The sequence below is a fragment of the Miniopterus schreibersii genome, assembly GCF_964146895.1.
Source record: "Miniopterus schreibersii genome assembly, chromosome: 16".
Lineage (NCBI taxonomy): Eukaryota > Metazoa > Chordata > Mammalia > Chiroptera > Miniopteridae > Miniopterus > Miniopterus schreibersii.
In genome coordinates, this window is record NC_138116.1 from 7,696,927 (window position 1) to 7,724,368 (window position 27,442).

The 27,442-nt window shown below is 53.5% G+C and overlaps 1 protein-coding gene across 2 annotated transcripts; it reads right to left on the reverse strand.

The window, feature by feature from the left end:
• AXIN2 (axin 2) lies at nucleotides 1-27,353 on the reverse strand. 2 transcript variants are annotated; one of them, XM_081162816.1, is made up of 10 exons: nucleotides 26,446-27,353; nucleotides 18,546-18,686; nucleotides 11,059-11,161; nucleotides 8,530-8,670; nucleotides 7,927-8,435; nucleotides 7,525-7,704; nucleotides 6,979-7,212; nucleotides 6,306-6,401; nucleotides 4,920-5,087; nucleotides 1-1,581 (listed from the first exon to the last, which is right to left on the reverse strand). In XM_081162816.1, the coding sequence occupies exons 1-10, from the start codon at nucleotides 27,258-27,260 to the stop codon at nucleotides 1,455-1,457; spliced, it is 2,514 nt and encodes an 837-aa protein (XP_081018942.1). In that variant the 5' UTR covers nucleotides 27,261-27,353; the 3' UTR covers nucleotides 1-1,454. The 2 variants fall into 2 exon arrangements, with proteins under 2 accessions (XP_081018942.1, XP_081018943.1); XM_081162817.1 differs by lacking the exon at nucleotides 6,306-6,401.
• Between the last annotated feature and the right edge of the window lie 89 nt (nucleotides 27,354-27,442).

Here is a 27,442-nt window from a genome sequence, read left to right on the forward strand (position 1 = left end):
GAAAAATATAAAATTTTAATAAAGGCTACATCTCTTAATTACAATAATTATTGTACCAAGTAATTTTCCTTAAATGAACTCTTTATAATGCATAATTTACAGTATAAGTAGAACAAAATGCCATGGCAAAAGTCATTGAGTACAAGACTTGTAATAAAAAGGCATAAAATATATTTATACATAAACCCCTTTCAAAAAACAAGGGAAAGCTTGAGCCCTCAATATAGGGCGACACACGGATGGGGACACCGTGCAGGTACAGGTACTGTACTGATTTCGAGTCAAGCACTAGAGATAGTGGATTAATACTCTTTCACCGTACGATATATACAGACGTATAGTACAAGTAACAGGGGCAAACAGAATGTACAGATTAACTTAATACAAAAACCCGAACGTCAAATGAAGGTGTCTGGGGGACAAAGGGTGCTGCTAGGTCTTCCCACAGCTGTCGCTTCTTTGCAGGGCAGGGGGGTAGTTTCCAGAAGGGCTGTGGCCCAAAGAGTAATTTAAAAAAAAAAAAAAAGACTCCAAGGAATTGTTATCTCAATAAAAGCACAAGCTGAACCCAGAGGTTCTAGCAGGCCTCAGGCATTGGGCGCTGGGCCTTGGTGAGGAGCTACGATAACTTACAGCATGACTCTGGGGCCCCCAGGAGGCTCCCCCCAACTCAGCAATGATCATCCCATCCAACAAGGCGATGTTGCAACGTTAAGTCAAACCTCAAGACCTTTATGACAAAATACAGCAGCACAGGAAAAAAAAAAAAAAAAATGCACCAATTTCTGCGTGTCAACGGCAGGGCACCATTTAACAGCCTGCCTTCGCTCGGAGAAGCCGCGGGCAGAGCACGGTCAGATGGAGACGCCCTTCGCGCCCCGAGCCCAAGGCCTGAGCTCGGACAGACGCAAACTTCCCGCCTCCCCTTCCGCGGCTTAAGCAGCATATCCATAAACTGGGGCAGGGATAACCAACGGTTCAATAAATAGCAGTAAGGACTCCTGTCCAGGTGAGCTATACACAGTCTCTTAGTCTATGGATTTCAGATCCCTAGGAAGTCATATATTATGCATGGCAGCCTCTCAGATGCCGTCAGCATCTTCAATAGCCAAGAGTGGTCGTTTTTAATAAATAGTTCAGGCTTTTTCTTATCTCAGTACCCAGCTCGTGAATAATGAAAACCAACCTCCCCCCACCCTCCCGAAGGCCCAGCGGCCAATTCTTCCCCAGACGTCGTTTTCATTGGTTGTTTTCTTCCCTTCGACGTGCTGCGTGGCGGTCGCCGGCCTGCGCGTCCCAGGCCAGGCCCACCGCTGGCCACAGCTGGACGGCGCGGCTCAGTCGCTCGCGTCCGCCTTGCCCGGGACCCTGCCTTCGTACGTGGGGAGCGCCGCCGCGTCGCCCCAGATCGTGCGCGGCCCCGGCCCGTCGCCAGCCTCCGCCGACGGCGCGGCTCAGTCGATCCTCTCCACCTTGCCCAGAATCCTGCCCTCGTACATGGGGAGCACGGCCTCGTCGTCCCAGATCTCCTCGAACACCGCTCCGCAGGCAAACTCGTCACTTGCTTTCTTGAAGTAATACCTTAAGAAGGAAGACCCAAAACGCATCTTGGTAAGACTGCGTTTTCTGCTTTAGAAGCAACGCAGGTCCACGCTGAGGGCGGAGGCCTCTCGAGGAGTCTGCCGCAGCAGGTGTACAGGCGCCCTTACCTGACTGAGAGGGTCCCACAGCTCCCAGGGCGGGCTAAGGGGACACACGGGCGGGCCAAGTCACTGGGGAGGAAAGCTGGGCACCGGGCAAGCAGCAGCCTGGGCGGGGGCCCCTGCAAATAGCTCCGAGGCCACAGCCTTCAGCCCAGGACTGCTGCAGTCACCGACACCCACACTGGAAAAAGTGCCCTTTGCGGAGTACGGCTGCTGCTTTCTCCCCTTGTGGAGTGGGAGTGGGAGTGGGGTGGGAGTGGGGTGGGAAGGGCAAAGCAGGCTGAGTTCATCTGCCGCTACAGCCAAGACAGGGGTCCTTCGGGGCCCAGGCTGAGCCACCCTGACCTGTGGAAGGCAGACTCCAGCGAGTTGGTCTGGAGGGGACACCTCTTGATCTTACCACCCTCCAGCACCCAGTGGCCAACTCCTCCAGCTGGTCTCTGGCACAGCCACGGGACAGCCACCCCTCCCTTCTCTCCCCCACCCCTCCAGGGTCAAACACGAAGGGCCCTTCTATTATGCCAGTTGATTAAAGGTTCCTTTTATCCCACCCTGGCCTTCTTTCTTCTAAGGCTGTTTAATTGTATGGACTCAAATGAGCAGTCTCCCTCCAGCCGGCCCCTCTCGGAGAGTCCCATTTGGAAATGGCTGTCCTCCCAGGACCACTCCCAGGAAAAGCAGCGAAGGCCTCTTCTTTCCCCATCCCCAGCCAGGGACACCCCTCGATCAGATTAAACGTGTCCCTGCAAGCTGTCATCTCCAACCAATAAAGGCCAGTCACGGAGGGAGGGTCACAGTCCCCTGGGGGGAGGGGGACAGCCTCTCTAAAAAACTTAATTGTGTCTCAGGGTTATGGCTGCACTTTGTTTTTGTCTTTTCTCTTAAAATTAATTCCCCTTGGTTAGAGCTGAATTTTTTTTTCTCCTTTAATGAAGGCAAGCCAAATACTTTCCTAGGAGATAAGGCTAGCTAAAGTGAAACAGCTGGGTTTAGTCAAGGCCCTTTGTTTTTAGCATTCCCAGCCCAGCTGAAGCGCAGCTCGAAGGGGCCCGTGGTGGAAAGGCTTCCTATGGCGGGGTTGGGATATCTGGGGGGGCCTGGGAGGAGATGGCAAGAGTGGGGAGGGGCATTGGGCACAGGAGACCCCGGAAGGCAGGAAGAGGTACTTTTCCAAATGAGAGGCTCCCATCCCAACACCACCCTCAGCCCCTAGCGCCAACCCCCCTCGGATTCACCAGGCTGGGCTTTCATGGCCAACACCCATGACCTTTCACATAACTGCACCCTCTTCCAGAGAGGAGAGAGGCAATGCTCCCCCGGCCCCACCCCTGAGACTTCAAAAGTGCCCGCTGCCCTCCTTTCCCCCCGAGAAGCAGGCTTTTCCACTGCAACAGGCTTTATGTGGCAAACTCAGCTCTCTTCTGACATCTGGCACCAATAGCGTCTGGCACGGCCAGAGGGGCTGTTCTCTTTTTGAACCTCTGCCACGCTGAGATTACTCAACGCAGCCCAGGTCCCCGGCTCTGCAGACCCAAGCTCCCCGGGCTTTTTCCTGGGGGGTGGGGTGGGGGTGGAAACTGAACACTGGAGCATCACCCCTGCTGGGCAAGGGGCGAGGCATGGCACCCGGTGCCCCCACGGCCCAGGAGGACAGGGAGCCTTGCTCTGGCCAGGAGAGCCAGTCAAGAGAGATAAGGAGCTGGGAGGGGCCTGGCCACAGCCTGATCCAATCAGTCAAGAATGTGAGCGTGGACCGTTTGTGCAAGTCTTTGTGCATTAAAGGGGAGGCCGGGGCTTCAAAGCCAGGCTTATTAAGTGTGCCTTAGAAAAAAAAAATCAGAGCCAGATGTGGCCGGAGTGGCTGAGTGCCTAGCCCCCCCTGCAGCCTCTCTGCTCAGCACTCTGTGGCTCCTGTCCCCTGAAGGTCACCTGCAGTTCCCCTAAGTCCAGCCGAGTCAAAGCAGAGACCAAAATGAATCCCTGGAGGGGCACACTTGTGTAATTAGTTTCGCCTTGTGTCTGTTCCAGATAAAAAAAGCAGCAGCAGCCAGGCCTATTCCCCACCCCCTCTGATAGTTTCAGAATTGTCTCAGCCCAGGTGTAAAAGGGAAGGATTGAGGCCTAGCGCCATGCCCTGCTCGCCAGCCACCGACAGTCCCAGCCCGGACCCCATCCCTTGCCCTGAAAAAGCAATCACTCGGGGCCCCTGCCCAAACCAGCCACTGGGTGGAGGTGGCTGCTTGGGAAGACATGTGTCTTAGGGGCCTGGAGGTGGGCAAGCTTGCGTCCAGAAGCCGGTGCCCACCTGGCAGGTGGCTAAGGGCTATCATCCCCGGTTGGAGGCAGGAATGAGCTGGCACCTTCTGGACACAAACTGTGCTCCTTAAGCTGTGTGCCTGGCCCCTCACTTGCCTGTCCCTAGTCCCAGCAACCTGACACACAGCTGGAGCAGAACCCACACACTCCCCTGGGAGGAAGGCCATCGAGGAGGGGCAGGTGGGACTTTGGATGGGCGAAGGTGGGGTCACTACCTGTCCCCAGGTAAGGGGAAAATGAACAGGGAATGAGGCCCTTAGCGCTCATCCTGACTGGGTTCCTGAAAGGCCTGGGTGGGCAAGTTCCCTTCCCAAGGGCCCTGTCCACCTGGTGTCCACCCACAGGTCCTGTCCCCTCTTTGTTATGGACGAAAGAGCACCCTGCCTCATGTGACCCCTGAGACAGAGGGAGGCTCTTCAGGCAGAAAAGTTAAGTGAGGACTCCGCCTGCATTTCCGGGCAGTGGTCTCGGCCCCTGCCCAAGCCTTTAGTGCGGAGTCTCTCCGACACCCAAGCCTGGGCCGCAGTCTTTCTAAGCGGTCTGCCCACCTGTGTGTCCACCCACCTCTCCCTGTCTCCCCCCAACCTCTCCCCCTTTCAGGCAGAGCCCCACAAGATGGCCCAAGCCCAGCTCTCCTTCTGCCACCTCTCTCCTCAGCACCCTGTTCACCTGGCAGAAAAAACCCGTCCAGGTCGCACAGCCCTACCCACTGCTGCTGCCGTGTTATTTCTGTGAGTGGGGATGGGAGAGAGAGAGTGAGAACGAACCAAAGCGTCAGGCAAGAGCCCACTCCACGGCTTCCCGGGCGCCCCCGCAGGTCTGACCAGGCCAGGGACCGACTCTGGCTCCCGGTTCTGGGCAAACAAACTCCAGAGCAGAAAGAAGCCACAGGACTCTTACCTATAATTTCCCTTTTTGCTGAGCTGCTCTTTAAAGTGGCCGAGGGTCAGGCTCTGAGCCTTCAGCAGCCTCCTGTATGGAATTTCTTCTCCACAGAAAAAGTACGTGACGACCAGCTCGCTGGCCTGGAGCGCGTGGACCCCTGCTGGTTTCTTTGGCTCTTTGTGACTGAAAATAAGAGGCAACACAAGCAGCTCAGCATCTGAAAGAACAGAAGCGCCAGGCACGAGAACACATACACACGCACAGTCGCTAGAGGTCAAGTGAGGCTGTAGCTGGAAGCTCAAAAGGGGGCCTGGGTGTGGGGCGCCCATGTCCCAGAGACAGCCACCTCTGGTGAGCACACAGTCCAACTCCAGGTCACCTGTGTGGGGCACAGGAAGGGACAATTCCCTCGGTTGTACAAATTGCTATTGTTTCTCTCGCTACCACCAAACGGGGGGACAGAGCAGTCTCTTTCAGGTTGGCACAAGTGGGGGGCCTCCTACCACAGAGCCACAGGGGCACTCATGCTCAGGGTGCGCTGTGGAGACAAACTCAGAGAGCCTCCTGGGGTGGCATGAGCTCGGAATGCTAGGGCCCACTGGGGAAGGCGGGAGGGGGAGCCCACAGTCATTTCAACTTCCCCATTTATTCAGAGTTTTTGCAGAGCAGCTTAAAAAAAGCAGAACAACAAGCTGTGGGCCAGGACAGCTGGTAGACTTAAGGTCAACCAATTAAACCAAAGGGTCCAGGGTGTTGGCTTACTCAGGACTTCAAACACTGCTCATTGCTCACGATAAAGAGGCTAAGAAAGTACTTTAATTATTTAGACCATTTTAGATCTCTTCGGCAGATTCCTTTTTACATGCACCATCCTGTAATTAAACGAAGCCAGGTTTCTCTGTCCAGGTTGTGAGAGTGCAAATTCAAATTTATGAGAGGAATCATGGCACGATTGGGGGTGATTCTGTTTCCCCCAAGCAAAACAATGAATCCTGCCCCCATCTCTGCAATGGTGGACAGCCACCTTCCTGCTCCACGTGACACAAAGAGGCTTCCAATGTGCTAACTTGCAGCTACATGGGGGCAACCTTTGCGTCCGGGTTTAGGGCCCTATTATCCCTCTGCTCGTGGCTTCAGGTCCCAGCCTTTGATTAGTGTGTGCCCGGGAACCCCGAGCCATCCATCACTTCGGGAAGGAACACTTGTGTACAAGTCACGATGCCTTGCTCAGTACAGGCGGGCTTTTCATGATCCTAATTTATGGTAACATCTGTATTTACGATTCCTTGTCACTAACATGTTAAAATCGAGGAGATTTTATGTATTAAAAAATGTGTTCGAAAATCGCAACTCCCAACTGTGAACACCCTGAAATGGGTGGCTCTCGGCAAAGGCACTCACTCTTCTGCAGCCAGGCTTGGGGTGGAGAAGGGTGTGGCTCCTGTCTGACCATTGGCCAAGTGGTTCCTGTCCCTCTGCTGACTGGCCACACAGCACCTGAGGACACAGCCAGAGCGAAGGGGTCAGAGGTAAGCCTGCTGTCCCCAGGGCAAATGGGGAGCAGACAAAAACTACTCTCTGTGGCCCTCTAAACAGACACAGACCCAGTTTCCAGCCATCGGTAGACCCAACCAGGGCCTTGTGTTCACAGTGGCTCTAGGAGGCCTAGAGGACGTCTTGGGCACAGCCCTCCTGGGAACCTAGGACAGGACACTGCCAGCCTAGGCAGAGGACTGCAGGCTTAGATTCCTCATCGGTGAGTCCTGGCTTCTCATATGCTCACCTAACCAGGCTTAAATGACCGGATATTTGTAAAAAATGGGATTTGTAAGGAATTACTGAATGACTGGCCTAGCAGATCCTGATTAGTTCTTCAGGACGAATGGAGCTAAAGGCAACAATTTCTAGAGGTTGGAAAGGACAATGCAATGCGGCCAAAAGCAATAGCTCCTCCCTGAGGAAAGATGAGACCCAGCAGAAAAGAAGGCCCTTCCTTCCCTTAGCAACAGGGTAGGTCTCGTCCCCACCCTCCACACCCAGTGCCAGCCTTTCACCTGAGGCCACTTCTACTCACCGCTGCTTTGGGGGTTTCGACACCTCAGCCAGCCTGCGACAGGCCTCCTCCAGCTGTGCCAGCGTGTTGGGTGGGGTCAGGGGAGGCATCGCAGGGTCCTGGGTAAACGGGTGGGCGCGAGTGGCGGCTCGAGGGTGCCCACTGCTGCCTCCCCACAGGTGGTGCCGGCCAGCTCGCTCGGCAGGGGACACACGGGCAGACTCCAACGGGTAGGCCTTTTTTGTGCTTTGGGCACTGAACGAGTAATGAGGAGAGAGAAAACAGAAGGGGGGAAAAATTGGGTTAGAAAAACTGGAAAATGTGACTTCAAGAGGAACTTTTTTATTATGCCTTCAGAGAGGAAAGAAAAAATAACTACCATAGCACGAACAGGGGGCGTTGCCCAAACACGGCATTTTTGGGGTCTGCTCAGTCCAACGTTTAATATTAAGATGGCAGATGTGAACTGTCATATTTGTTTCTGGCCCACTGCAAAAATAGCCAACCCCCGATGCCTGTGGCTGCCCCGACCCTCCTGGGGGTGGCGCCCGCAGCCGCGGTGTTTACCTATGGGGCTTGGGCTTGCTGGGCCGCTCCGTCTCCAGCATCCACTGCCAGACATCCTGCGACCTGTCTCCTTCCTCCCCAGGCAGTTGCAGGGCCCCGGCTCCTTCCCTGGAGGCCAGGGCAAGGCTGGGCTCGGAGGCTCTGCCACTGCGCTTGGGCAGGGTGCTGCCTCGGCTGCCACTGTGGGGAACCAAGAACCACACTCCTTACCTCTCTGGGACTCCCCCATGGGACAGCTGGGCAGGTGGTGGGGTGACATGCACCTGCTCCCCCTGCCCCCCCACCTTGTGCTCCCTTTCCTGGAAACAAAGTGCCCCTGACCTCTGACCCCACCTCACACCTGCCCAGGGCTGTGGTCCGGAGGGGAGCCCCACTGGGACAGTCCAGTAGCCCGACACTTACCCGAACTGCTCTGTGGGCCCGGGCTCCGGAGCCTTGGGGTGGCTCTTACACTTGGAGTAGCAGTAATACTCGGGGGCCCCGGGGCAGAAGCAGCGCACCCTGTGTGCCGCCTCCGCCTCCACCTCCTCCTTGGTCTTGGGGAGGGCGTGATGGTGGATGTAGTGGTGGTGGACGTGCTTCGTGGTCTGCTTGGTCACGAAGCCCTTGGCCCCGAGCAGGGGGCAGCCGGCTGGCGAGGCGGCGGGGGGCAGCTTGCCCCCCGGGGGGAGGAGGGGGTGGTACAGCTGCTGGTGGTGATGGTGGTGGTCAGGGGAGCGGGAGCGCGGGCTGTAGCGGCCCACGCCGGGGGACTGGCAGCCGGGGGTCTTGAGGACCCTGGACAGGTGGTCGTCCAGAATTGTCTGCGGGTCCTCTTCGTAGCTGCCAGAGGGCAGGAGGGAGAGGGGGTGCTGGGCAGGCGTCCCGTCTCGGGAGCCCAGCATCAGCTCGGGGCCCTCCTTCTCTTCATCCTGGAGGGGAAGGTGGCAAGGGGGGGGTGAGCAGGAGGGACCCTGGCAGGCGTGGGGCGGGGGCGGGGCGGGGGTGGGGCAGGGCCAGCACTACCTCTCGGATCTGCTGCAGACGCTCCTCCAGGCTGTGCCGACTCTCCAGCTCCAGCTGCAGCTTCTCCAGCCTGGAGATCAGCTCGGCCGCGAAGGCCGCGGGGTCCACGGGGGTCATCTCCTTGGGCAGGCGGTGGGTTCTCTACAGGGTGCGGGGAGGAAAGGGACGGGGCATGTTTAGCCGGCCGGGCGCGGGCGGCCGAGCCGGAGCTTCCCGGGCTGGCGACGTGCTCGGTGGCTCGAGGTTCGGGCAGAGCAAGGCCCGGGCTGCCAGGGAGCTTTATGTGCTGGCGCCGCGGCCTCATGGAGTGCCATGGTCCCCACTAGCGTTTGCCTTGGGCAGGAGCAGTTGGTCGCACTCCGAGAGGCCCCGCTTCTTCTCTCTGTAGTACAACCAGCCCATCAGTAGCTACTCTGAAGTAGAAAATCTTCAAAGACTGTTGTCAAACATCAAAAAAAAAAAAAGGCAGCCTCTGAGGTAGGGAGGGGGGAGAGACCAACTCAAGGAATAAAAAGTAGAGTCTAAACAGAAAGGGAGCTGGAAATTAAAAAAAATAAGATTGGAAGGGAGGTGGGGGGAGGAAGAGGGAGGGAAAAGAAAGGGAGTCGCAGGCCGGATCAGAAGCAGCGGTAATTTATTTCCTGGCCGCACACTGCGCACCTTTGAGGCGGTGTTGTCTCAACACTGTCCTAGATCTGCCTGCTTCCCCCGCCCCTCCTCCCCGGCTCTTTGTACAGAAAATGAAGAAAGCTGCTGCGGGCTAGTAGCAGAACACTGCTGAGTTTGGCTGCCTGAAGCTGCTCTATCAAGGGAAAAGGGAACATCTCCAAATCAAGTGCGGAATATAAAAAGGCACCGAGATCGCCTGCCAAAAGCAGCAAACAGAGAGAACCCCCACAGCCCGCCCGGCTTTCTGTTCTCGCCCACCCCTCCTCCCCGCCCACCACTCCTCCCCTTCCCCTTCCCTGGTAGATCTGCCTCTCGCTTTGCCCTTTTCTTTGGGGTGCGGTGGGGGCATCAGAAAGCCAAACTGCACAGGCCAGCATCTCCCCCAGCAGAAGGGTGGGCCTCCCCGCGGCAACCACTTAGCTGCAGGACCTCCTGCCTGTCCTGCCCCCTCCGTGGGAGATGGCCCTTCGCACACAGGCGGGCTCCACGTGCACTGCCTCGTGGAGAAAGTCCATCTGCACACCCCAGGACGAAATCGTCTCATTTACAAGCCTGGGTGTTAGAGGTTTTCTTTGTTAATACATATGATACATTTCTGCCCCATCAAAAAAATGTTGTGTCATCAATACTGTTGTATTTGGGGGGCACTGTTATTGAGGAGAGGGATGCTAGAAGTCCCCAGAAGAGCCATCTTAATGTGCTAATTTTAGGACAAGGTGAAGTCTGCCCCAGACCGTTCCAGGAGGTTTCAGAGAAGAGCTGCTCGGGCAAACAATCCCAATCCCTGCACTGAGGCAACACAGGATCAGCAATTCAGTGTTCCTTTCCCAAATGCAACATAACCCATGGACCAATTGGGTTCTCGGAAGCTGTCAGGAAGGATTCATAAATAGAGATGCTGCTCTAAACTGGGCACACTCTCTTCCCCTTCCCCAGGAGCAGCACCCTTGCAACCTGGATGTCAGAGTATTGAAAGAAGCAATACTGAAATGTAGACAGTGAGGTTCTCTTGAGTACAGGGGGGGCCGTGCTGGGTGCCCTCTAGGACATGGAAATAGAGGGAGGACCCAGAAGTGTCCTTCATGCCATGCTGGCCCCTCATCTCAATTGCAGGAAGAAGCTGCTCATGGGACCCTTGCTTCCAAACACTTCATTTATTCAGCACCTATGAGGTGCAAAGTCAACAACAGGTACTAAGCCACGTTCTGGGGTTGGAAATAGATAAGATGGCATAGCTGCCCTCCAGGGCTTCAGAAGTCAGCAGAAGAAATGGCCAAGTAAATAGATAAATGGATGACTGAAAAGACTGAGCCATGTAGTCAACACAAGAATGTCCCAGGGAAGGAATTTCCCTCCCACTGGAGGCAGCAATTCTTTTACCCCCCTCATCCGTTCATTCATTCGTTCATTCAATCAACAAGTGCTCATTTAAGCACCTATTATGTGCCAGGCACTGTTCCAGTTTCTGTGAATATGGAAGTTAACAGAATAGACAAAAACCCCTGCCCGCGGGGGGCTTCCATTCTAGTGGGAATCCAATGAGAAGCATGGATTAACTCCTATCAGGTCCTGGTTTCTGGGAAGAAAGTGCTTTGGTTTCTTTCTCATAGAGAATTTTCTTTTATGAATTGAGAAAATGGAAAGGTTCAAGAAGGTCATGTTGAGCTCCCCTCTGCTCAGTGTCACACCCCAAGGACCCGTGTAGCACCTCTTGCCCGGTCTTTCCTTGCCCCGCTGTTCCCTAGCAGGCCCCAGCACTGCCCTTCCTACGGTTTCTATGCCCCTCTCTTCCTCCCATCCCTTTTCTTCAGGACTCAGCATGGCTGCAACCAGCTGCCTCCCCCTCTAGACTATACTCACCGGGAAATGAGGTAGAGACACTTGGCCATTGGCCTTCACGCTGCGATGCATTTCTCTCTGGAGCTGTTTCTTACTCCCCACGCGGTAAGGAGGGATTCCATCTCTACGGGAAGGGAAAAGACAGATCCCGCAGGCTCACGAGGATGCCTTCAGCACTCAGGATGCTCACAAGCCACACTCAGATCCCTCCAATGGATGGGGCCACACACCTCCATGAGAGCACCCCATCCCAGGTGCCATGGCTGTCCCCACAGGGAAAGATCAATCCACCATCAAACTGCCAAACCTCCCGCCTATCAATCATCTTTGGATTCAGGATCACTGACTTGGAAAGAGCATGGTAAGCTCCTCTCAGGCTGTTTGTTCTCTTACAACCGGGGTACACTCCAGCCAGCCCAGTCAGAGTGAAGGCTCCCCATTTTACAGGTGCCCAAAGCAGGAGACCCTTAGCCCCCTTTGGTTCCCCTAAACAGTCCATTGCCATTGCAACACATTACCCCAAATCAGGAAACCAGGTGTGCCTTATGGAGCATACCAGGGCACAGTACAGCAGGCAGAGGGGCCAGACCACAGAGGCTAACCAGGCATGTGTGAAGCCATGAGCGATTCTCCACCATCAACCTCCCAGTCGTCCCCAAATTTCTTCCTTGTACAAATTGCCACAACCACCCCCAACCAATGCAGTCCCAAAGACATGACCAATGGGGCATAAAGACAAAGCCCCTACTGTGGGGCATTCTGTGCAATTCATTCCAATACTTGAGTACCTACCATGTGCCAAACCTTTTTCTAGGCACTAGGCAAAAGAGGAGTGAAGGAAGGGAAACAAATGCAGAGGGCTGCCTATGAAGCTTGCATCCTAACGGGGTGGCCCAGGCAATAAGCAAAAATAAAAATGCAAAACCTATAGTATGTTAGAAGGTGGTAATTACCATGATGAAACACATGGCAGGAAATGGGGGGAGGCCACTGAATGAGAGTGGGGGGTAAGTTGCAATTTCACCACTTAGGACTCACTGGCTATGGGGCATGCCAGGTGTTTCGAGGGGTGTGGGGGTGTCAATGAAGTCCTCGCAAAGACCTGAAGGCAGTAGCGGCCCCTATGTCCTTCACTGTTATATTGGGGGGAAAAACACCCAGTAGAAGAGGTAAGAAACATGCACTCTGTACTCCAACTAGTCTTCACGAGAAACATGACCTGGAGTGGCTGTGGTTTTTTTTTAAAAAAGAGAATTTTATTCTTGAAAGCAGTTGAACGGTCAAGGTGGGACAATTTTCCCATTGCTGTCCCTTCTGGAAGCGACTTATTTACGAAAGCCTCATGTTCAAACAGTTCCATACTGAATCATACTGGAAGGCTGTAAATATTGCAATTAGGTGTTTTGTTCATTAGAGGGTGGAAGAGAGAAAACCTCAGCCTGCTCAGCAGCAGCGGTGGAAACCAGCAGAGCCTGAGAACACGCAGGAGCGAGCCAGCGGCTGACCCAGGCTCCTTATCTGCGATGCCCTGGATTCCAGTGGCTGCGTTTCCGGAAGTCTGCAGGCTGGGGCTGGAGCACAGGGCCACCGTGGGGGTGACACTGATCACAGCAGATCAACGATCTGCTAGCCAGCCCTTGGCCGAGAAGCACACGAGGGATAATCACACTGAGGGTGCAGGGCAGAAGGAGAGTGACATCTACAGCAAGGCCTTAAACACAGGTGTGAGTCCTGTCCCAGAGTAAGGCCAAGGGCAGAGGCAGCGAGCCCCAGTGCAGGTCAAGTCACCCAGACAGCCGCCTGCTCCCCAAGGCCTGGGACTCAAGGGGCCCCTGTAGGCCAAGGAGGGTAAAGGTTCCAAGTCCAACCAGGGGACCGATTCCAACCCAAGGCTGCCGGCCCCCACACTCCGAGTGCCTGCAGTGGGTCGGACACACCTGACGTAGAATCCAGCTCCATTCTCACAAAACCCTGAATTCACCACATTTTAGATGACTAGAGTCTCAGTCAGCAGGGGTCAGACCCAAGATCTGAACCCAAGCTGCTGCTGGACTGCAGAACAGGTGTGTCTAACTCAACAACCTGCACTCCCAGCCTCGCCTGGGAAATCCAAGTTCCTGACTGAATGTGAGGATGCCATTTCCTAAGCCCCCCAGAGTCACCTGAGGTGCTGAAGCGACGGATGGGAGATTTGGCAAACATTCTGGAAAGTCCCCCCCAACTACTTGGTACCACTGGCTAGGGGGCATACCAGGTGGTTCCAGTGAATCTCCCCGTCTCTAACCTAAACCCCTGTGGGGTGGGGGTCCCACAGATTGGGTTTCACACTGATCTAACCATCTTCTGCTATCCCAAGGCTGCAAGACTCGGTCCTCACCCTTCTCCTGACCAGCAACCCTTCTTGGGACATAAGAGAGTAGATGTCTCTGCTCCAGGCTTCCTCCTAACAATCTTGGGGCCCAGGAGTCAAGCACCCCTTGGACCCCACTGTAACCAACCCATCCCCTCCAAGACTCTGTCCTCAAGTGTCCTTTAGTGGCCTTCTGTCTTTTCTCCTTTCCTCCCAGATGGAAACAGGGGTAAGGCTTTTATACCTTTTTCTCTTTTCATATAAGGTAGAAAGAAAAGAGAGCTGGGGGACACAGGTATGGGAAGGAAGGGAAGCAGGTCACTGGCCGATCTGAAGGCCAGAGGAACAAATGATTTGAGCACCCCCCTCAGGGCGCGCGTGCACACACACACACACACACACACACACACACACACACACACACACCCCCACCCCCACTGCACCCAGGGCAGCTGATGGAGCCAGTGCGGGGAAAAGGGAGATTTCAGCTTGTAGAGGCTCAGAGAGGCCTGACAGGCGCCTTCACAGAAATGTGGCTTTAATTCTTCCCCAGCCAAGAATCGTCTTCCCAAACAGCCCCTCATTCCAGAAGGGGGCCTCTCCCCTTTTTATTCAGGCTCTAAAAGCCTGTGATCAGCTTCCTGGCTGCTCAGAACTGTGAGCTGAAAAGATCCCGAGCTCGGGTCCCTCTACAGCCTCCTTTCATTATAAACATTTTAGCTAACGAGCCGGCTGCGGGCCCAGCTGTTTCTGGGGAGCACCGGTTTTGAAGTGTGGACTCCACTTAGCTGCCATTTAAGCCGAGCCAATTAGCTTAGCCTTTTGACTCCGCTGTGCCCGGCCTAACCTGAATGTCGTTTTCCGGTGACTTTGAAATCGCAGGCTCATGCGCACAGGCATCCACTCGCATCGCCATTTGGCAGCCTCTCAGAGGGCCGCCTCTGATCACAGCCAACATCAAAAGCCTGGTTTGTAAGATAAGGTAATATTTGAAGTTCACGCGGATGCTTTCCCTGGTGTCCAAAGTAAACCCATAAATAAGATATAAGGAAATAAAAATAAATAAATAGAATAGCCCGTGCCACCCTCTGCATGAAACACGAGGGAAGCGTCGTGCACTGATTTTGGGGGCGCCCAGGGCAGACGTGGCCTTCAGGTCAAGCTGCTCCGGTCCTGTGAGCGGTTCTGCTCAGAACGGACCAGGCCAAGCAATGCTTCCACACCATTTCCGTGTGGCTTCCACGCCGCTTCTGTGTGGCCTGCACGTGCCTGGCCACCTCTAACACAGAAGCCATACTTGGTGGCAGAGGACCTGCTGCTTCTCAGATTTCCAGCCCCCCGGCCTCATCCTCCTAGGCCTGGTGCCCGGGAATGGCCCCCCAACCCTCCAGTCCCCCATGCTCCAAAGACTGGGGTTTAGGACTTGGCTGGGAATCTGGCAGCTAACTTTCAAAAAAAATGTAAAAAGCCATTTCTTCCGAGAATATAGGTTTCACAGTAACAGGCTCGTAAAACAGCCTTCTCAGAGGCCTACTGAGACCCGAGCCCAGCCATCTCTAATAGGGCGTTTCACTTAGCAAGAAAACAGAAGCAGCAGCGGGCTTTGGGCGAAGGCAATGATTTCTTTAAAGCCCCTGCCCGCTCTGGACTCCAGGCCCAGGTGCGCCCAGAACAACCAAGTGCAGGCCGGCCCTGCCCAACTTCTACCCAGGCCTCCCGCAAAGGCCCCTGGGACTTAACTGGTTCTGTCACAAATGAGACGACTGCTTCCCCCGGCTTGTGTCTAATGAACTCCAACCTTCTGGAGTCTATTGAAGGCCGCCTGTGACCCCCTCCTCCCCCTCCCCAGCCACATCCCCTCCTCAACTCCCAGCAGGGCAGCCAGCCCCCCGCCACAGCCCCTGGCAGACCCCCTCCCGGCCTGAGCTGGCCATTGTGACCAGGAGCAGCAGCCAGGGCCTTTTCATGCTTTATGGGGCGCTGCTATTCACTTGTTCAAGGAAATTTCAAAGGGGCCTGCTACCCTCTTATCCCCTCTAAGCCTCCCCTGATGAACAATGGGCTGAAAGCGATTCAGTTCGGCTTTTCATCCCCCACACACTTTATTTCTCGCTCGGCACTCTCATCTGCGCCAGGCCCCACAATTGGCAGAGCTCTGAAGAGGGGTCTAATCCCAGCCCTGGGAATCCCGGGTGACCCGCCCGACACTGGGCAGATCACACACACTCGGGGGCCAGCCGGCCAGAAAGTGCCTCCACAGCCTGGCTTTTAGGCAGGAGAGCGGGGAGGGCGCAGGACCCCAGTGCCGGGCAGTTCGAGACCCACAGAGCCTCTAAGCCCAGATACGCATCCCATCCGATGGGCGCCGGAGGCCCCTTTGTCCCCCACTCTAGGCAGCGCCAAGCAAACAGCCCCTGGACAAACCATCCCCGAGAGGATGGTTCCCGCTGATGACACAGGCCCTCCCGGCTGGTATAAAGAGGCCCCATCTGAGAACCCACCCACTTGGCTGGGAAAAGGCTCAGCGCCACCTGATGCTGAGCCCGCAGGTCTCCGAGCCTCCAAGGCACCTGCTCTCGGTGTCGGTGCCCTTGTTTACTCATCAAGCCAAGGGAGCTTCATCCCAGGAGGGGATCCCCGAGGTTCTGCCACTTGGGGCCCAAGGGAATGTCCAATGCCCCAGGGAGAAGCTGCTAAGGGGGGATCTGCCCTCTTTAGAGGGACTTGCCTCTATCAGAGTGGACCTTACTGGCCACACTCCGACTAGCTCAGGTAACCCGGCTGACCCCACAAGTGGCTTTCCCGGCTGCAGGTCCACACGTTCTTCAACTAAAGGCGGGAAGGGTGAGCGCTTTAAAGTCAGCTCTATAAAAGGGGGAAGGTTTTCTCTTGGGGAGGGGATAAAAGTGGGGTAACAGGGGAGGGAGCAGGGGAGAAGTCAGAACTTGCTCCCTCCTACCCCTCCCCCCAAACCCATTATAAAAGCAGTGTGGGTTATCACTAATAAATAAAAATAAAAGAAACTCAAAGTGGCTTAAAGGTCTCATTACCAACTCATCCTAATAACACATCTTGTGTTGGAAATGTCCATGCCTGGGGGAAGGGGGAAGGGGGGGGGAAAGGGGAAGGGGCAAAGGGCAGGGGCCTGCATCTGGCCTGGAGCCGAGTTCTGTGCCTGGCGTGGGAAGTGTGGGCGCAAGGGCCTTACTGCCATCTGTAAGGCACGGGGCACTGCCCACCTTTCTGATTGGGTCTTGTGAGGCTCAACCGTATATGGAGACCACACCCAAGTTATCTCATCACAAACCTAGAATAACACTTCGATGGGGATGGAAATGACACGCGGCCAAGGGCCAGGAAGCAAGCCAAGAAGAGTCTTGAAGAAAACTACACAGCAGGCTCTGGTTTTCCGTAAACCACCTTTGACTTGGGAGAGGCACTCAATGCCCTCATTCAAATTCGACTTAACCTCATTTTACGCATAATGCTAAGGCTCCCACGCAACCCACAAAACAACGAAAGCTGAAGGAGTAATGCTACCAGTGGCAGCAAGCACACAGAAAACAGCAAACAAACAAATAAACAAACAGAACAGCAGGCAGGACCAGAAAAAAGAAAACCTACTTTTGAAAAGGGGAGGGTGCCAATATATGTAGGGGCAGATAGCCTTATATAACCTTATAACCTATGAGATAATACAGCGTGGAACGAAAACATCCTGATATTAATTATTTGGATCAAGAAGTAAATTATGCCTAATACCATTCAATAAACACAGAGCAAAAGCGTATTAAGAACAAAGCCCATCAAAGGATAATTTTTCACAAGTAAGGAGCTCTGGCCGACTGGCTTCTGTGGAACTCCTTCCTCACCTCTCCCGCTGGACAAAGATGCATACCCTTACTATTCCACGGATGCCAGAAATGCGATTCTTTCATTAAAGAGTAGTGTTTCACCTTAAGGATTTCTCTCCCTTTACCAACAGGGGAATCTGAAGTGACACAATAAAAGCTACCAGGATTTGAATCACTAGCAGAGTCCCCAACCAACCTCGTCAACTTTCCTTCCAACTAGTTCCATGCCAGGGGCCAACCAACGGGACACTGGCCAATAAAAACCAGATGATTTGAAACAAACTGGAAGAATAGGCGGTTGGGTTTTTAGGAAGGTAAGTAAACTCTAAGTGAGCATGCCAGAATTCGCACAGCGCTGGGGGTTTGCCTTTCCAACTGGTCCCTTAGTGGGAGAAATTCCTACTTAAAAACATTTGGCGAAAGGCCTTTAAAGAACATTTCTAGAATGACGGTTCTCCACTGGATATTGGGTAAAAAGCTCTTGGGGAGTTTTGCCCAAGGCCAGGCTCCGCCCCCCTCCAGTCTCCTGAATCAGAATCTCAAAGGATGGCAGGAGATGGGGTTACCCAGCCCCCCCCCCATGGAACGCACATACCGCGTGTGCTGTTCTCCATCCAGAAATCCCCACTGCATGACCACAAATGACCTAGAACTCAAAGCGCGACCCTGCCTGATGGCCTGCTGACCTCAAACTACCCTGATGACTTGCATTGCTTTCAGAAATCAAAGCCATCCACCTGCAAAAGAGCCAAGATCAGACTCAACTTTAGAGGGAACCAAACTGAGGGGCAGAGCCCCCTCCTGACACAGAGCAGGCATTCCACCAAGACTTACTCAGTGGAATGAGGTCCATTTGAGCTCATTCTGACTCCTACCTTCCATGTCTTTTCCTTCAAAAACAATGAACACTTAAACACAAACCCTTCTGATGTCCCCCGTCCCCCACCTGTTGGTTCTACAGATGGGATATCTGGCTTTCAAGGCCAGCCAAGCACTTCTCCCCACAGGGAAGGCAGGCAAAATGACAACCAGAAGATGTGTTGTTAAACTCAAGGAATTTATAGACCTTCATCTTAACCTCTTACGTTACTTTAGTTTTCTTCTGCTAAGGTTACCACCCACTTTCCCTTCAGGGCTCTAAGCTTACCACCACCCCACCTACTATGTCACCCTCCTCAACCACCAAACACCTGCCCACAGATGGGATGTGCAAAGCCAGGTGAGGATGGCCGAGGACTCCACCTGGCTGGCCCAGTGGATCACGCCGCCAACCACGTACACGACGGGGACACCAGAATACTTACACGCTGCTGTCCGTCATGGACATGGAGTCATCAGTCAGTGCGTCGCTGGATATCTCACTATCGTTGGCACTGGTGGCTGGTGCAAAGACATAGCCAGAGCCTACGTGGTATGGATTAACAGGATCGCTCCTCTTGAAGGGCCTGCAGGGAAAGTGCGACAGTTGTGCGTCACTGATGCTCAGTGGAAACCCAGGTAGCCAGGTGACCCAAGCGCACAATCCCATGATCTGTTCAATGCCAACCTGATGCCCAGTGCCAGGTGCTCTCTGGGCAGAAAGCAGGCTGAGATCCTCTGCCCCCAAAAGAAGATCTGCCAGGGGACGGATGACCCCGGAGGCAGCCTAGGGGATCCTACAAAGTTCTAAACACACGCTCACATAGGGGAAGGAAGGGGACTCTACTCTTGGAGGGGAGGCTATGGAATAAAGAGGGGAGTTTGTCAGTGGAGATGGGGTGTCTTCCCCCCTCCCTGCCCCCTATCCAAGCTGGTACCAAAGGAATACAATGTTAGGGCCCTAAGATATCTTAAGTTTCAACGTAGCTGTTAGTGTAGTTCCAAGATGCAAACACCTGGAAGCCTGGCCTAGCCTTCGCATTTCAACTCTGGGCTGTGAGCTTGATAGATGGGACAGAGTTCAAGACACGTGTAGGTTGGTCTTCCATTCCCACCCCCCCAGCTGGGCCTCTGCGTGCCCTTCCCCCACCCAGGTCTCACTGTCCCAGGCAGGCTAAGGCCAGCGGATTAAAATGAGCAGCACAGCTGTTTCAAAGGAGGGTCCAGTCCCCCGCTGCGGTGTCCCCCCCTTTTGTTTCAGTGGCCTCTGCCGACCTGTTTTGCCCTCTTGATCTCCTCCCAGAATCACCAGTGTGCCTGTCCCCTGCTGGGCTGCATTCCTCTTGTGTCACCAGAGAGGGACTTGGGGAGGGGGGCGGAGGAAGGGGTCACGGTGGTCTTGGGGCTGCAGGAAGGGCTTGAGAAGCCAGAAGTTGCAGGCGGCCTCGTTTACAAACACCAGCATCCTCCACAGGGCCCACCAAGTCTACACAATGACAAAGAAACCAACTGGAGGGGAACAGAAGGACTCAGAGAAAGAACCAACTCCATCAGGCCACTGTGGCTGGTCTAAAAGGATGGCCTTGAGCTGGCAGATGAAAGGGACCCATGAAAGGTCCAAGCACTCTTATGCTTGTGTTCACTGAGCTCCTACTCACCTACTATGAGTTCACCAGTTCACTGGGTTGGACTGCAATGGACTGTGGGTGTACCCAGCCCCAATCTCTGGTCACCTGGCACCCATGGCCTAGTAGGGGTTTGTCACCATATGTAGGGGGAAAGGGGGTGCCACGAGGGAGGTAGACACAGTATTATTCCTCATGGCCACCTGGAGGAGGAGCCAAGCCCTGCGCCCATTTTACAGGTGTGTCCTTGGTGGTCCCACAGGTGCAGCAGGCTGGCCTGGACCACAGAGCTGGCACGAGTGGGCACGGGGTTGATGTATTTGGCTTGCTCTCAACCTCTTTCTGCTTCCTGCTACAAAGACTAGCCTCAGCATTTAAAAAAGTTCTAGAATAAGAGCAGGATGAGTGGCCTCGTAGAGATCATCCTGATAGAGCTAATGATGGAGGGGACATTTCTAGCTGAATGGCCAGGGATGGCTCCCTGGGACAGGTGGAAGCAAGGTGAACCCTAGTGGGTGAACAGGAATGCACGGAGATGCCACCCAGGGCCGGCGAAGGGAAAAGGAGCTTCCTCCTCAGACTGGGGAGGAAGGGGGGGAGCTAGTCGGGTTAGGAGGGGGCAGGGAGGGGAGGGGGCCTGAGGTTTTCCCGCGGCCTGTGTGATCCAGAGGGGGTACACCAGGCTGGACTGGAAGGAGGGGTGGGGTTGGACAGGGAGCTGCTGCCACAACTTGATGTAAGAGCCGAAACAGGAGGCAGGTGCCGGCTAGAATCGAATAGGGTGAAGAGGAAGAGACGGGCCCCCGTCTTTAAGGAGCTTGCACTCTTGTAGCTGGAGTGACAAAACTAACAAGAGAAGTTACATTCAGAATCATAACATTTTAGAGTCAGAATGAATCTTAGAAATGACCTAACCCAACCCCCTCAGTTTAGAAACATTGATAAAAACCAAGAGCCACCACTGGTTGAGCACTTAGGATGGGCGGGGTCTTTGTTCTTGTCAAGGTTGTACATAGTAGGTGCTGAATGAACATCTGCTGCACAATCATCTTTCATCCTCACAGCCATCCAAGAGGTAATAGAGCCCCAGGCAGGGCCCCAAAGCCTTCTGGGGGGCCACTGGGCTGGAGACTTGGCCACATGGAACCCACATCTGGACTCCTTGAGGAGCTCGGTTGGCAGGAATCTTGATTCATTCTACCGAGCTAGACCAGAACATAAAGCCAGATCTTAGACATGCTATGTAGATGCAGAACCACTGGAAAGTGCAAATGAGAAACACTGCACTTGAACCTGTCAAATACCCTGGACCGAGTGACCTTGAACAGTGACTTGGATGCTCTGGCCCTGTTCTCATTATCTGTAAAGGGCGAGAAGCCTCACTACCTCCCAGGATTTTTTATGACAATTAAATGAGGATGGTAAGACCCTCCATGAGTTAGAACTGGTCCCCATGTCCTCAATCTGGGATTCTCAGGCACCAGGGCTAGAGAAAGGAGTGGTGACAGCAGAGGGGGACGGGGGGAGGCAGTTGGTTATTGAGAAGAGAAGGGATGAGGCATGATTCAGTACAAACAGTTTCCTAGTTGACAAGGAAACTGAGTAAGAGGAGAATGGCTCTGTTTGGCATCAAAGGCAGAACAAGAGGAAATGGGCTTTGTAAGTCAGAAAGAGGAAAGCACTTTGTAATGGTCCCAGTGGACCCATAAAGTGGATGAGGGCAGGTTCTGGAATTGCCCAAGCCTTTGAAATAGCCCAGAGTTCCCTGCTGTCTGGGGTGCTTGGATGGGGCTACTGCTCAAAGCAAGATGGACGAGATAACTTCTCCAAGACCCCTTCCTGTCCTCAGGGACACAGTAACAAGTTTTGGAAGCCCTTGAGAGGGAACAGAAACCAAGAGGTCGAGAGCTGGTGCTGGCTTAGCTACCAGCAAGCTGGGAGCCCCCAGGCAAGTCCCGGCCCCCATGGATGTGAGGTACCCACCTAAGACACACGCAGTTCAACCAACCATCTGCATGAAGTTCTCACATCCTCTGAAAGGCCCAACGAGGGCACTGTAATTTGGGGGTAAATCACAGTTTAATACTCCAAAACACCACCCACCAACAGAAAGAGAGCTCCTGTAGCTTTTTCCCTCGTGGTATTTACCATGACTTATCATTACGCAGCGCTGGTGTGTTTACACGCTGAATGCCCGTCCTGCGCAACTAGACTGTAAGCTCCACGAGGGCAAGGACCGGACCCGGCTCCCTCACATGTCTCCCCAACGCTGAATGCAAGCTTGGGACCTGGGGCAGAAGCTCAAAACCCTGTCAAACCTCCTTAAAAGCCCTGGGACCAGCAGATGGGTTGCTGAAACTTTTTTTTTTTAGTCCAAAGGCAAAGTACAAGATCAAAACAGCCTTAAATAGCATTCACTCTTACCACCACTTCGGTGTTGCTATCTTTGTGGTATTAACACATCAACAATGTCCCAAATGTAAGGGCTATAATTCACCCTCCAGAGGGAGAAAATGACGCAATAGGCCGCTCCTCCTCCTGCCCCAAACAAAAGGGCACCTAACTCAAATCCCCTGTGTGCTCCCAGCTTCGAGCTCCTGGGGCACGTGGATCCCAAAATAAACGAGTCTCCCTTCGCTTCCAAAATAGAGGGCTACTGTGTGACCAGCCACTACACGCGGGATATACTGCTCTTAGCTCGGCGGGCTGCGAGAAAGTGTTTGGCCTTTCCTACAATCCTAACAAGACGAGGCAGAGGAAGGAGGCAGGGTTTGAGGGGGGGACAAACTCAATTTTTAAGAACCCCAAACTTCGTCAAAAAGCACCACGTAATTTTTTAAAAACGGATTAGAGATGTTTTCTTGTGATTACTTAAAAAAAAACAAAAACGGAAAGAAACTTCAAGAAACTCGACCATGCTACAGTAATTGTACCCAGATGCTTTGATTATTTCTTCAGGACTGTTGTGCTCCCAGGCGCTGGCAGGATTTTAAATTCCTAGGGAGAGTGGAGGCCTATGGTACACATTTTGCACTGGGTGGACCAAGTTTGCAGCTTCAGTGTGCAAAGGGCTTTCGGCTGTCAGGTAGCAGAGGCTCCTGGGACCTTATTTGCTGCCCCCCCCCCCCCCCCCCGCAGCCTATTCTTATCTCTTATCTGGGTGAGATGCAGTGGCCCCTGCGCCCTCCCCATTCACCCGGGCAGACCCCCTACAGACAGCACCACAGAGTTGACCTTTGGGGCCTCTTTCTGGCCCCCTCTCAAAACAATGCAACCTAAAAAGTATTTGCTTCTAAGGCTGTGTGTTTAGGGCTTTCCAGGAGCCCTGTGACAATTTACTCCCAGAGCCACTGTTTAAAAGGCAACCGTGTCTTCGGCCAGCGGCTTCTAAAGCAAGATAGAGGGGCGTTCAGAGGGGGCAGGGGACTCGGAGAGCATTGGGCAACTGGGCCCTGAGAAAACAGGCAAACTTCTACAAGTGTGTCTTAGCAAACTGCCTTCATCAGAGCTTCCATCCTCTAATTGTGGCCTACTGCTTCCAGCATATCTTTCCTATGGCATCATTTTCTTTGATAATTGAAGCCAAGCTTGATTCCAATGGCTTCGCACAAAAACGGGCCTCATCAGCGAGTTCTTTCAGAGAACAGGAGACACTTGGAGCCAGCAGAGGGCCATCTGCTGGGCCCGGCTCATTTTAAGTGAGGCCAGAGCAGAGGGTCCAATGAGAGACAGATGAGACACGCCTTGGGCAGGGACACACAAGGGCCAGTGCAGAAGGGGAAGGACACAGGGAGCACTCTGTGCGCCCAACACGGTCTTCTCCTTCCCAAAATAAATGCTGGGCCCAGCTCCTAATCCCACAGCCCCCTTCACATACACCTCGCCACTCTGTGTGTTTGTGTGCTGGGGTTTTTACACGTGCTTCTACCAACAGGTCACTCCTGCTCTAGGTTATTTATAGAGACCATCAAAAGGCCCAGGCCTCCCACTCAACCACTCGCAAACCAGAGTCCTTCCCTCTGAGGATAATTCCTGCTCTTCCGTTCCAACTATTTATATTAAACCTGACACCAAATCAGTAAGGACACAAACAAGTCATTAAAAATGAGGCTCCTCTGAGTGCCCAGGGTAAACACAGGGCTCGGAAGACGAGCCAGTGCTCTGGGCATCCAGCTGCCAGGACTGTGCCTCAACAGCTGATGAAGGGAGACCCTCAGCAGGACTTGTTTTTTTTTCTTTTTCATTCATTTTACTAACTAAATAAAAGCCCATCCTATCCATCGGGTACCTTGCTTGATGAATGAGTGTATTAGGAGGGGAAGGGGGACTTAAAGAATTAGAAAGGATCCCTACATCCCAAGAACTGGCTGTGAAGACAGATTTGGGTTCAGCAAGTAGAGAAAGCAGAGGCATGGGAAGGGGGAATACTCTAAAACTTTACCATGACTATGGGCTAGAACCCAAGAGTCACTCTTTGAAAGTGGTATCTTAACCTGGTTGCCCTTTGCACATACCCAGTTGTTATCATTATTAAATTATACTAATTATAGCACTTCACACACATCTGTTCAAAACATCCTAATAGCAACCTATGACATAAAAAGAAAGGATGGTGCCCACTCATTTTACAGATGGCACATGGGGTGCAGAAAGGCTTAAACCCAGAAGTAAGTAGTGGATAGGGCTGGGACCCAGTCCTTTAGATAACTTGGGACACCCCCAAATACACTACCATACACCTGAAGATCTTGAAATTTGGATGTGGCTTAAATTCTCTTTGACAATGCCCAGCACACACAAACATACTATGGCAACTCAAGAGGCCAGTGAAAAGGTGCCACCTATATATGGATGATACCCATAGTTCACAAACAAGGAAAACACTGGAAACACAATGGATCTTTGGCCCTCGCCTCCAGGATCAAATAACTTCACAAGAGTGATCTGCCCAAAAGTTGAATCCTGGTTATGTCCCAGCTGAGGCCTTTGGAAGGAGGAGGGGCACCCCGAGGCTGGGTCTACTGCCCACCCACGAAGGGGAGGGGGCACGGCAGGGTCCTGCCTCTGAGTGCTTTCTTACAGATGACATCCCAAACCACACACAGTGCTATTTACGAAGGTGACACTGGGGGTCCTGACACAGAAGCCCCACTGTTAGAGGCCCCAGGAGAAGCAGCAACCTTACTACAGGCCTTAAGCAGTCTCAGCTACCACTGTGAAACTGGAGAGGGATGAGACCAGCAAAGGTTTTACTCAGGTGTTGACACATGGAACAGGGTAGTAGCAGCAGGTGCCCAGGGACTGCCCAGCCAAGAGGCCAGGCCCAGTATCTTCCTCCAAAACAACCTGAAACCATAACCTTAAAGATGCTAAAACAACTTCAGGTGATCCTGTGCTTCCTTGCAAAAGCCAATCGGTTCCACTTAGGTGCAGTAGACCAGATGTCTGTGCAAGGCTCTCAAGGATATAAGAGCGCCCCCTGGTGGTTGGAGAGCAAGCCTTCCCCTCCCTGTGAAGTCAACAGGCCTGGCCACCCCCTAAATCACTGCTCCTAGATTCACACCTGGCTGCCCTGCCCCTTCTCCTGCTGCTGCTGCTGCTGCTGCTGCTGCAGCTGGTCACCGGAGGCCCTCCCCTACAGAGACAGGGCAATCTCTACAGAGGCAGCGCAAGCCTTGACCACACGGAGAAATACAGCAAGCCATTACCTCAGCAAGATAAGCCATTCAGACAGCAATCGAGTGCCCACCCCCTTGCTTGCATGCAGTAAGCAACAACCTAGAATTAAGAGGCTCTTCTCTTTTTGAATATTCGGAAGGAGAGAGAGAGAGAAAAACAGAAAAACTCATGCTCACAGGAGGTCTGAATTTGCCTTCAAAGGTCAAGAATCTTAAGACTTGGCCATTCTGTAAAGGACTGTTTGTCTTTGAAGCCTCAAAAAGGGAAAGTACTCCAGGGCCCCAGTCTTCTCTGGCCAAGACCTCCGCTCCATCAGCACCGAGCAACAACATAATCAGCTGAGGTCTGCCCCTTGGCTGCAAACGTTTAAAACCTACATTCAATACCAGCAGACTCTGATCTAAAGCTCTGGTCCTTTCTTGGGGACAGCCACAGGGCCTTCCCAAGTAAGGGGGGTTTCTTGCTGCATAAATACCTAATTCTACAAACAGACCCAATTGCCGGCTCTTATCTTCACATAAAAGTTCAAAAGATCCCACTTACCCCCACATCCAATGGGTACACACGTTATTTCCTGTGTCTCCACCACAACCCAGCTGCCTCCCTAGCCACATTAATTCCACTCTCTACTGATTAGTGGTGAATGACCCCTTCCAAAACTGGTGCTTACTGTATTTGGTGACTCAGCGGCATCAAAAGCTGCTGTTCTATCTCTCTCTCTCCCCCCCCCCTCCCGCCCCCTCTCCCCTTTCTAAGTCTGGCCCAGGAAACGAAGTAACCCGCACCCGCATTAATGAATACTGCTTGCCAGTGTTGAGTTAGGCGCTGGAAGACTGCAGGCATGTAGGTGTGTGTGCATCACGTCCCCCACTTTAAACAACAAAAAGCAAGATCAAAGCATCCGTGGCCAGTGATCCTGGCTCTCAACAGACCTCTTTGTCAGCCCCTGCAGCACATCCATCCAACCATCCACCCTACATAACTCAAAACATCTGCAGGTCCGCATCACCCCCCCCCACCCCCCACCCCCCGCCAGGCTTACCTGTATCCATTTTCGACAGTTTCCGTGGACCTCACATTCGCTGTAGCCCTCAGAGTTTTGCTGGACAAGCCAACCACAGTGGGTGAAAGTTTGCACTTGAAGTCAGCACAAGTCCATTCCTCTTCTTCATTCAAGGTGGGGAGATAGCCACACACGACCTTTAGGCTCCCGAGTCCCCCGCTGTTCATATAAGCTGTGTTTTCTCCCCCACTCCTCACATATTCGAGGTATATATCAGAAGTCAAAAACATCTGGTAGGCATTTTCCTCCATCACCGACTGGATCTCGGTCTGCGCCTGGTCGAACATGATGGAATCAATCTGTTGCTTTTTGATGCCATCTCTTATGTAAGTCTTGGTGGCAGGTTTCAGCTGCTTGGAGACAATGCTGTTGTTCTCGATGTACCTTTTGTAGATCGCTTTGGCCACTCGCAGAGTTTTGGTATCCTTCAGGTTCATCTGCCTGAATCCATTGCAGGCAAACCAGAAGTCTAAAGTATCCACGCATTTCTCCCTCTCCAGGAAAGTCCGGAAGAGATAAGCACCGTCTTGATCGCCCAGCAAGGAGTGCAATGACTTGGTCCACCTGGTCAGAGGGGAGTCCGGAGATGCCCGCCCCTCCGGCTCCCCCAGCCCATCCTCATTGCGCCTGGTGTTGGAGGAGACGGGCAGAGGTTTGGTGACCTGGCCCTTTCCCACCCCAGGCTGGCAGGGTGGGGTCTCCCCTTCCTCCCCCGGAACCGGGGGCCGGGGAGCATCCTCTCGGAAGCTGCTGCTGGGGTCTGGCAGGCGAGTAACCAACACAGCGCTACTCATGGTGAGCGAGTTCTTGCTTCTCACTGAGTTTGGGAATTTTTTTTCTTCTTCCAGTTCCTCTCAGCAATCAGCGTGGTCTCTCTCTCTCTCTCAAGTCAGCAGGGGCTCATCTGAGCCTCCTTTCTGGAAAGAAAAAGAAGGGGGAGGTAGGGAGAGAAAAGGGTATTGATCTAATCAAAACC

Excerpts from the sequence above, each read along its gene's own strand:
- AXIN2 (XM_081162816.1), bottom strand. The coding sequence starts at position 27,260 with ATGAGTAGCGCTGTGTTGGTTACTCGCCTGCCAGACCCCAGCAGCAGC. Across the intron at positions 18,687-26,445 it reads ACTGTCGAAAATGGATACAG|GCCCTTCAAGAGGAGCGATC; the intron begins GTAAGCCTGGCG and ends CTTTCCCTGCAG. Across the intron at positions 7,213-7,524 it reads AGCAAGCCCAAGCCCCATAG|TGCCCAAAGCACAAAAAAGG; the intron begins GTAAACACCGCG and ends TTACTCGTTCAG.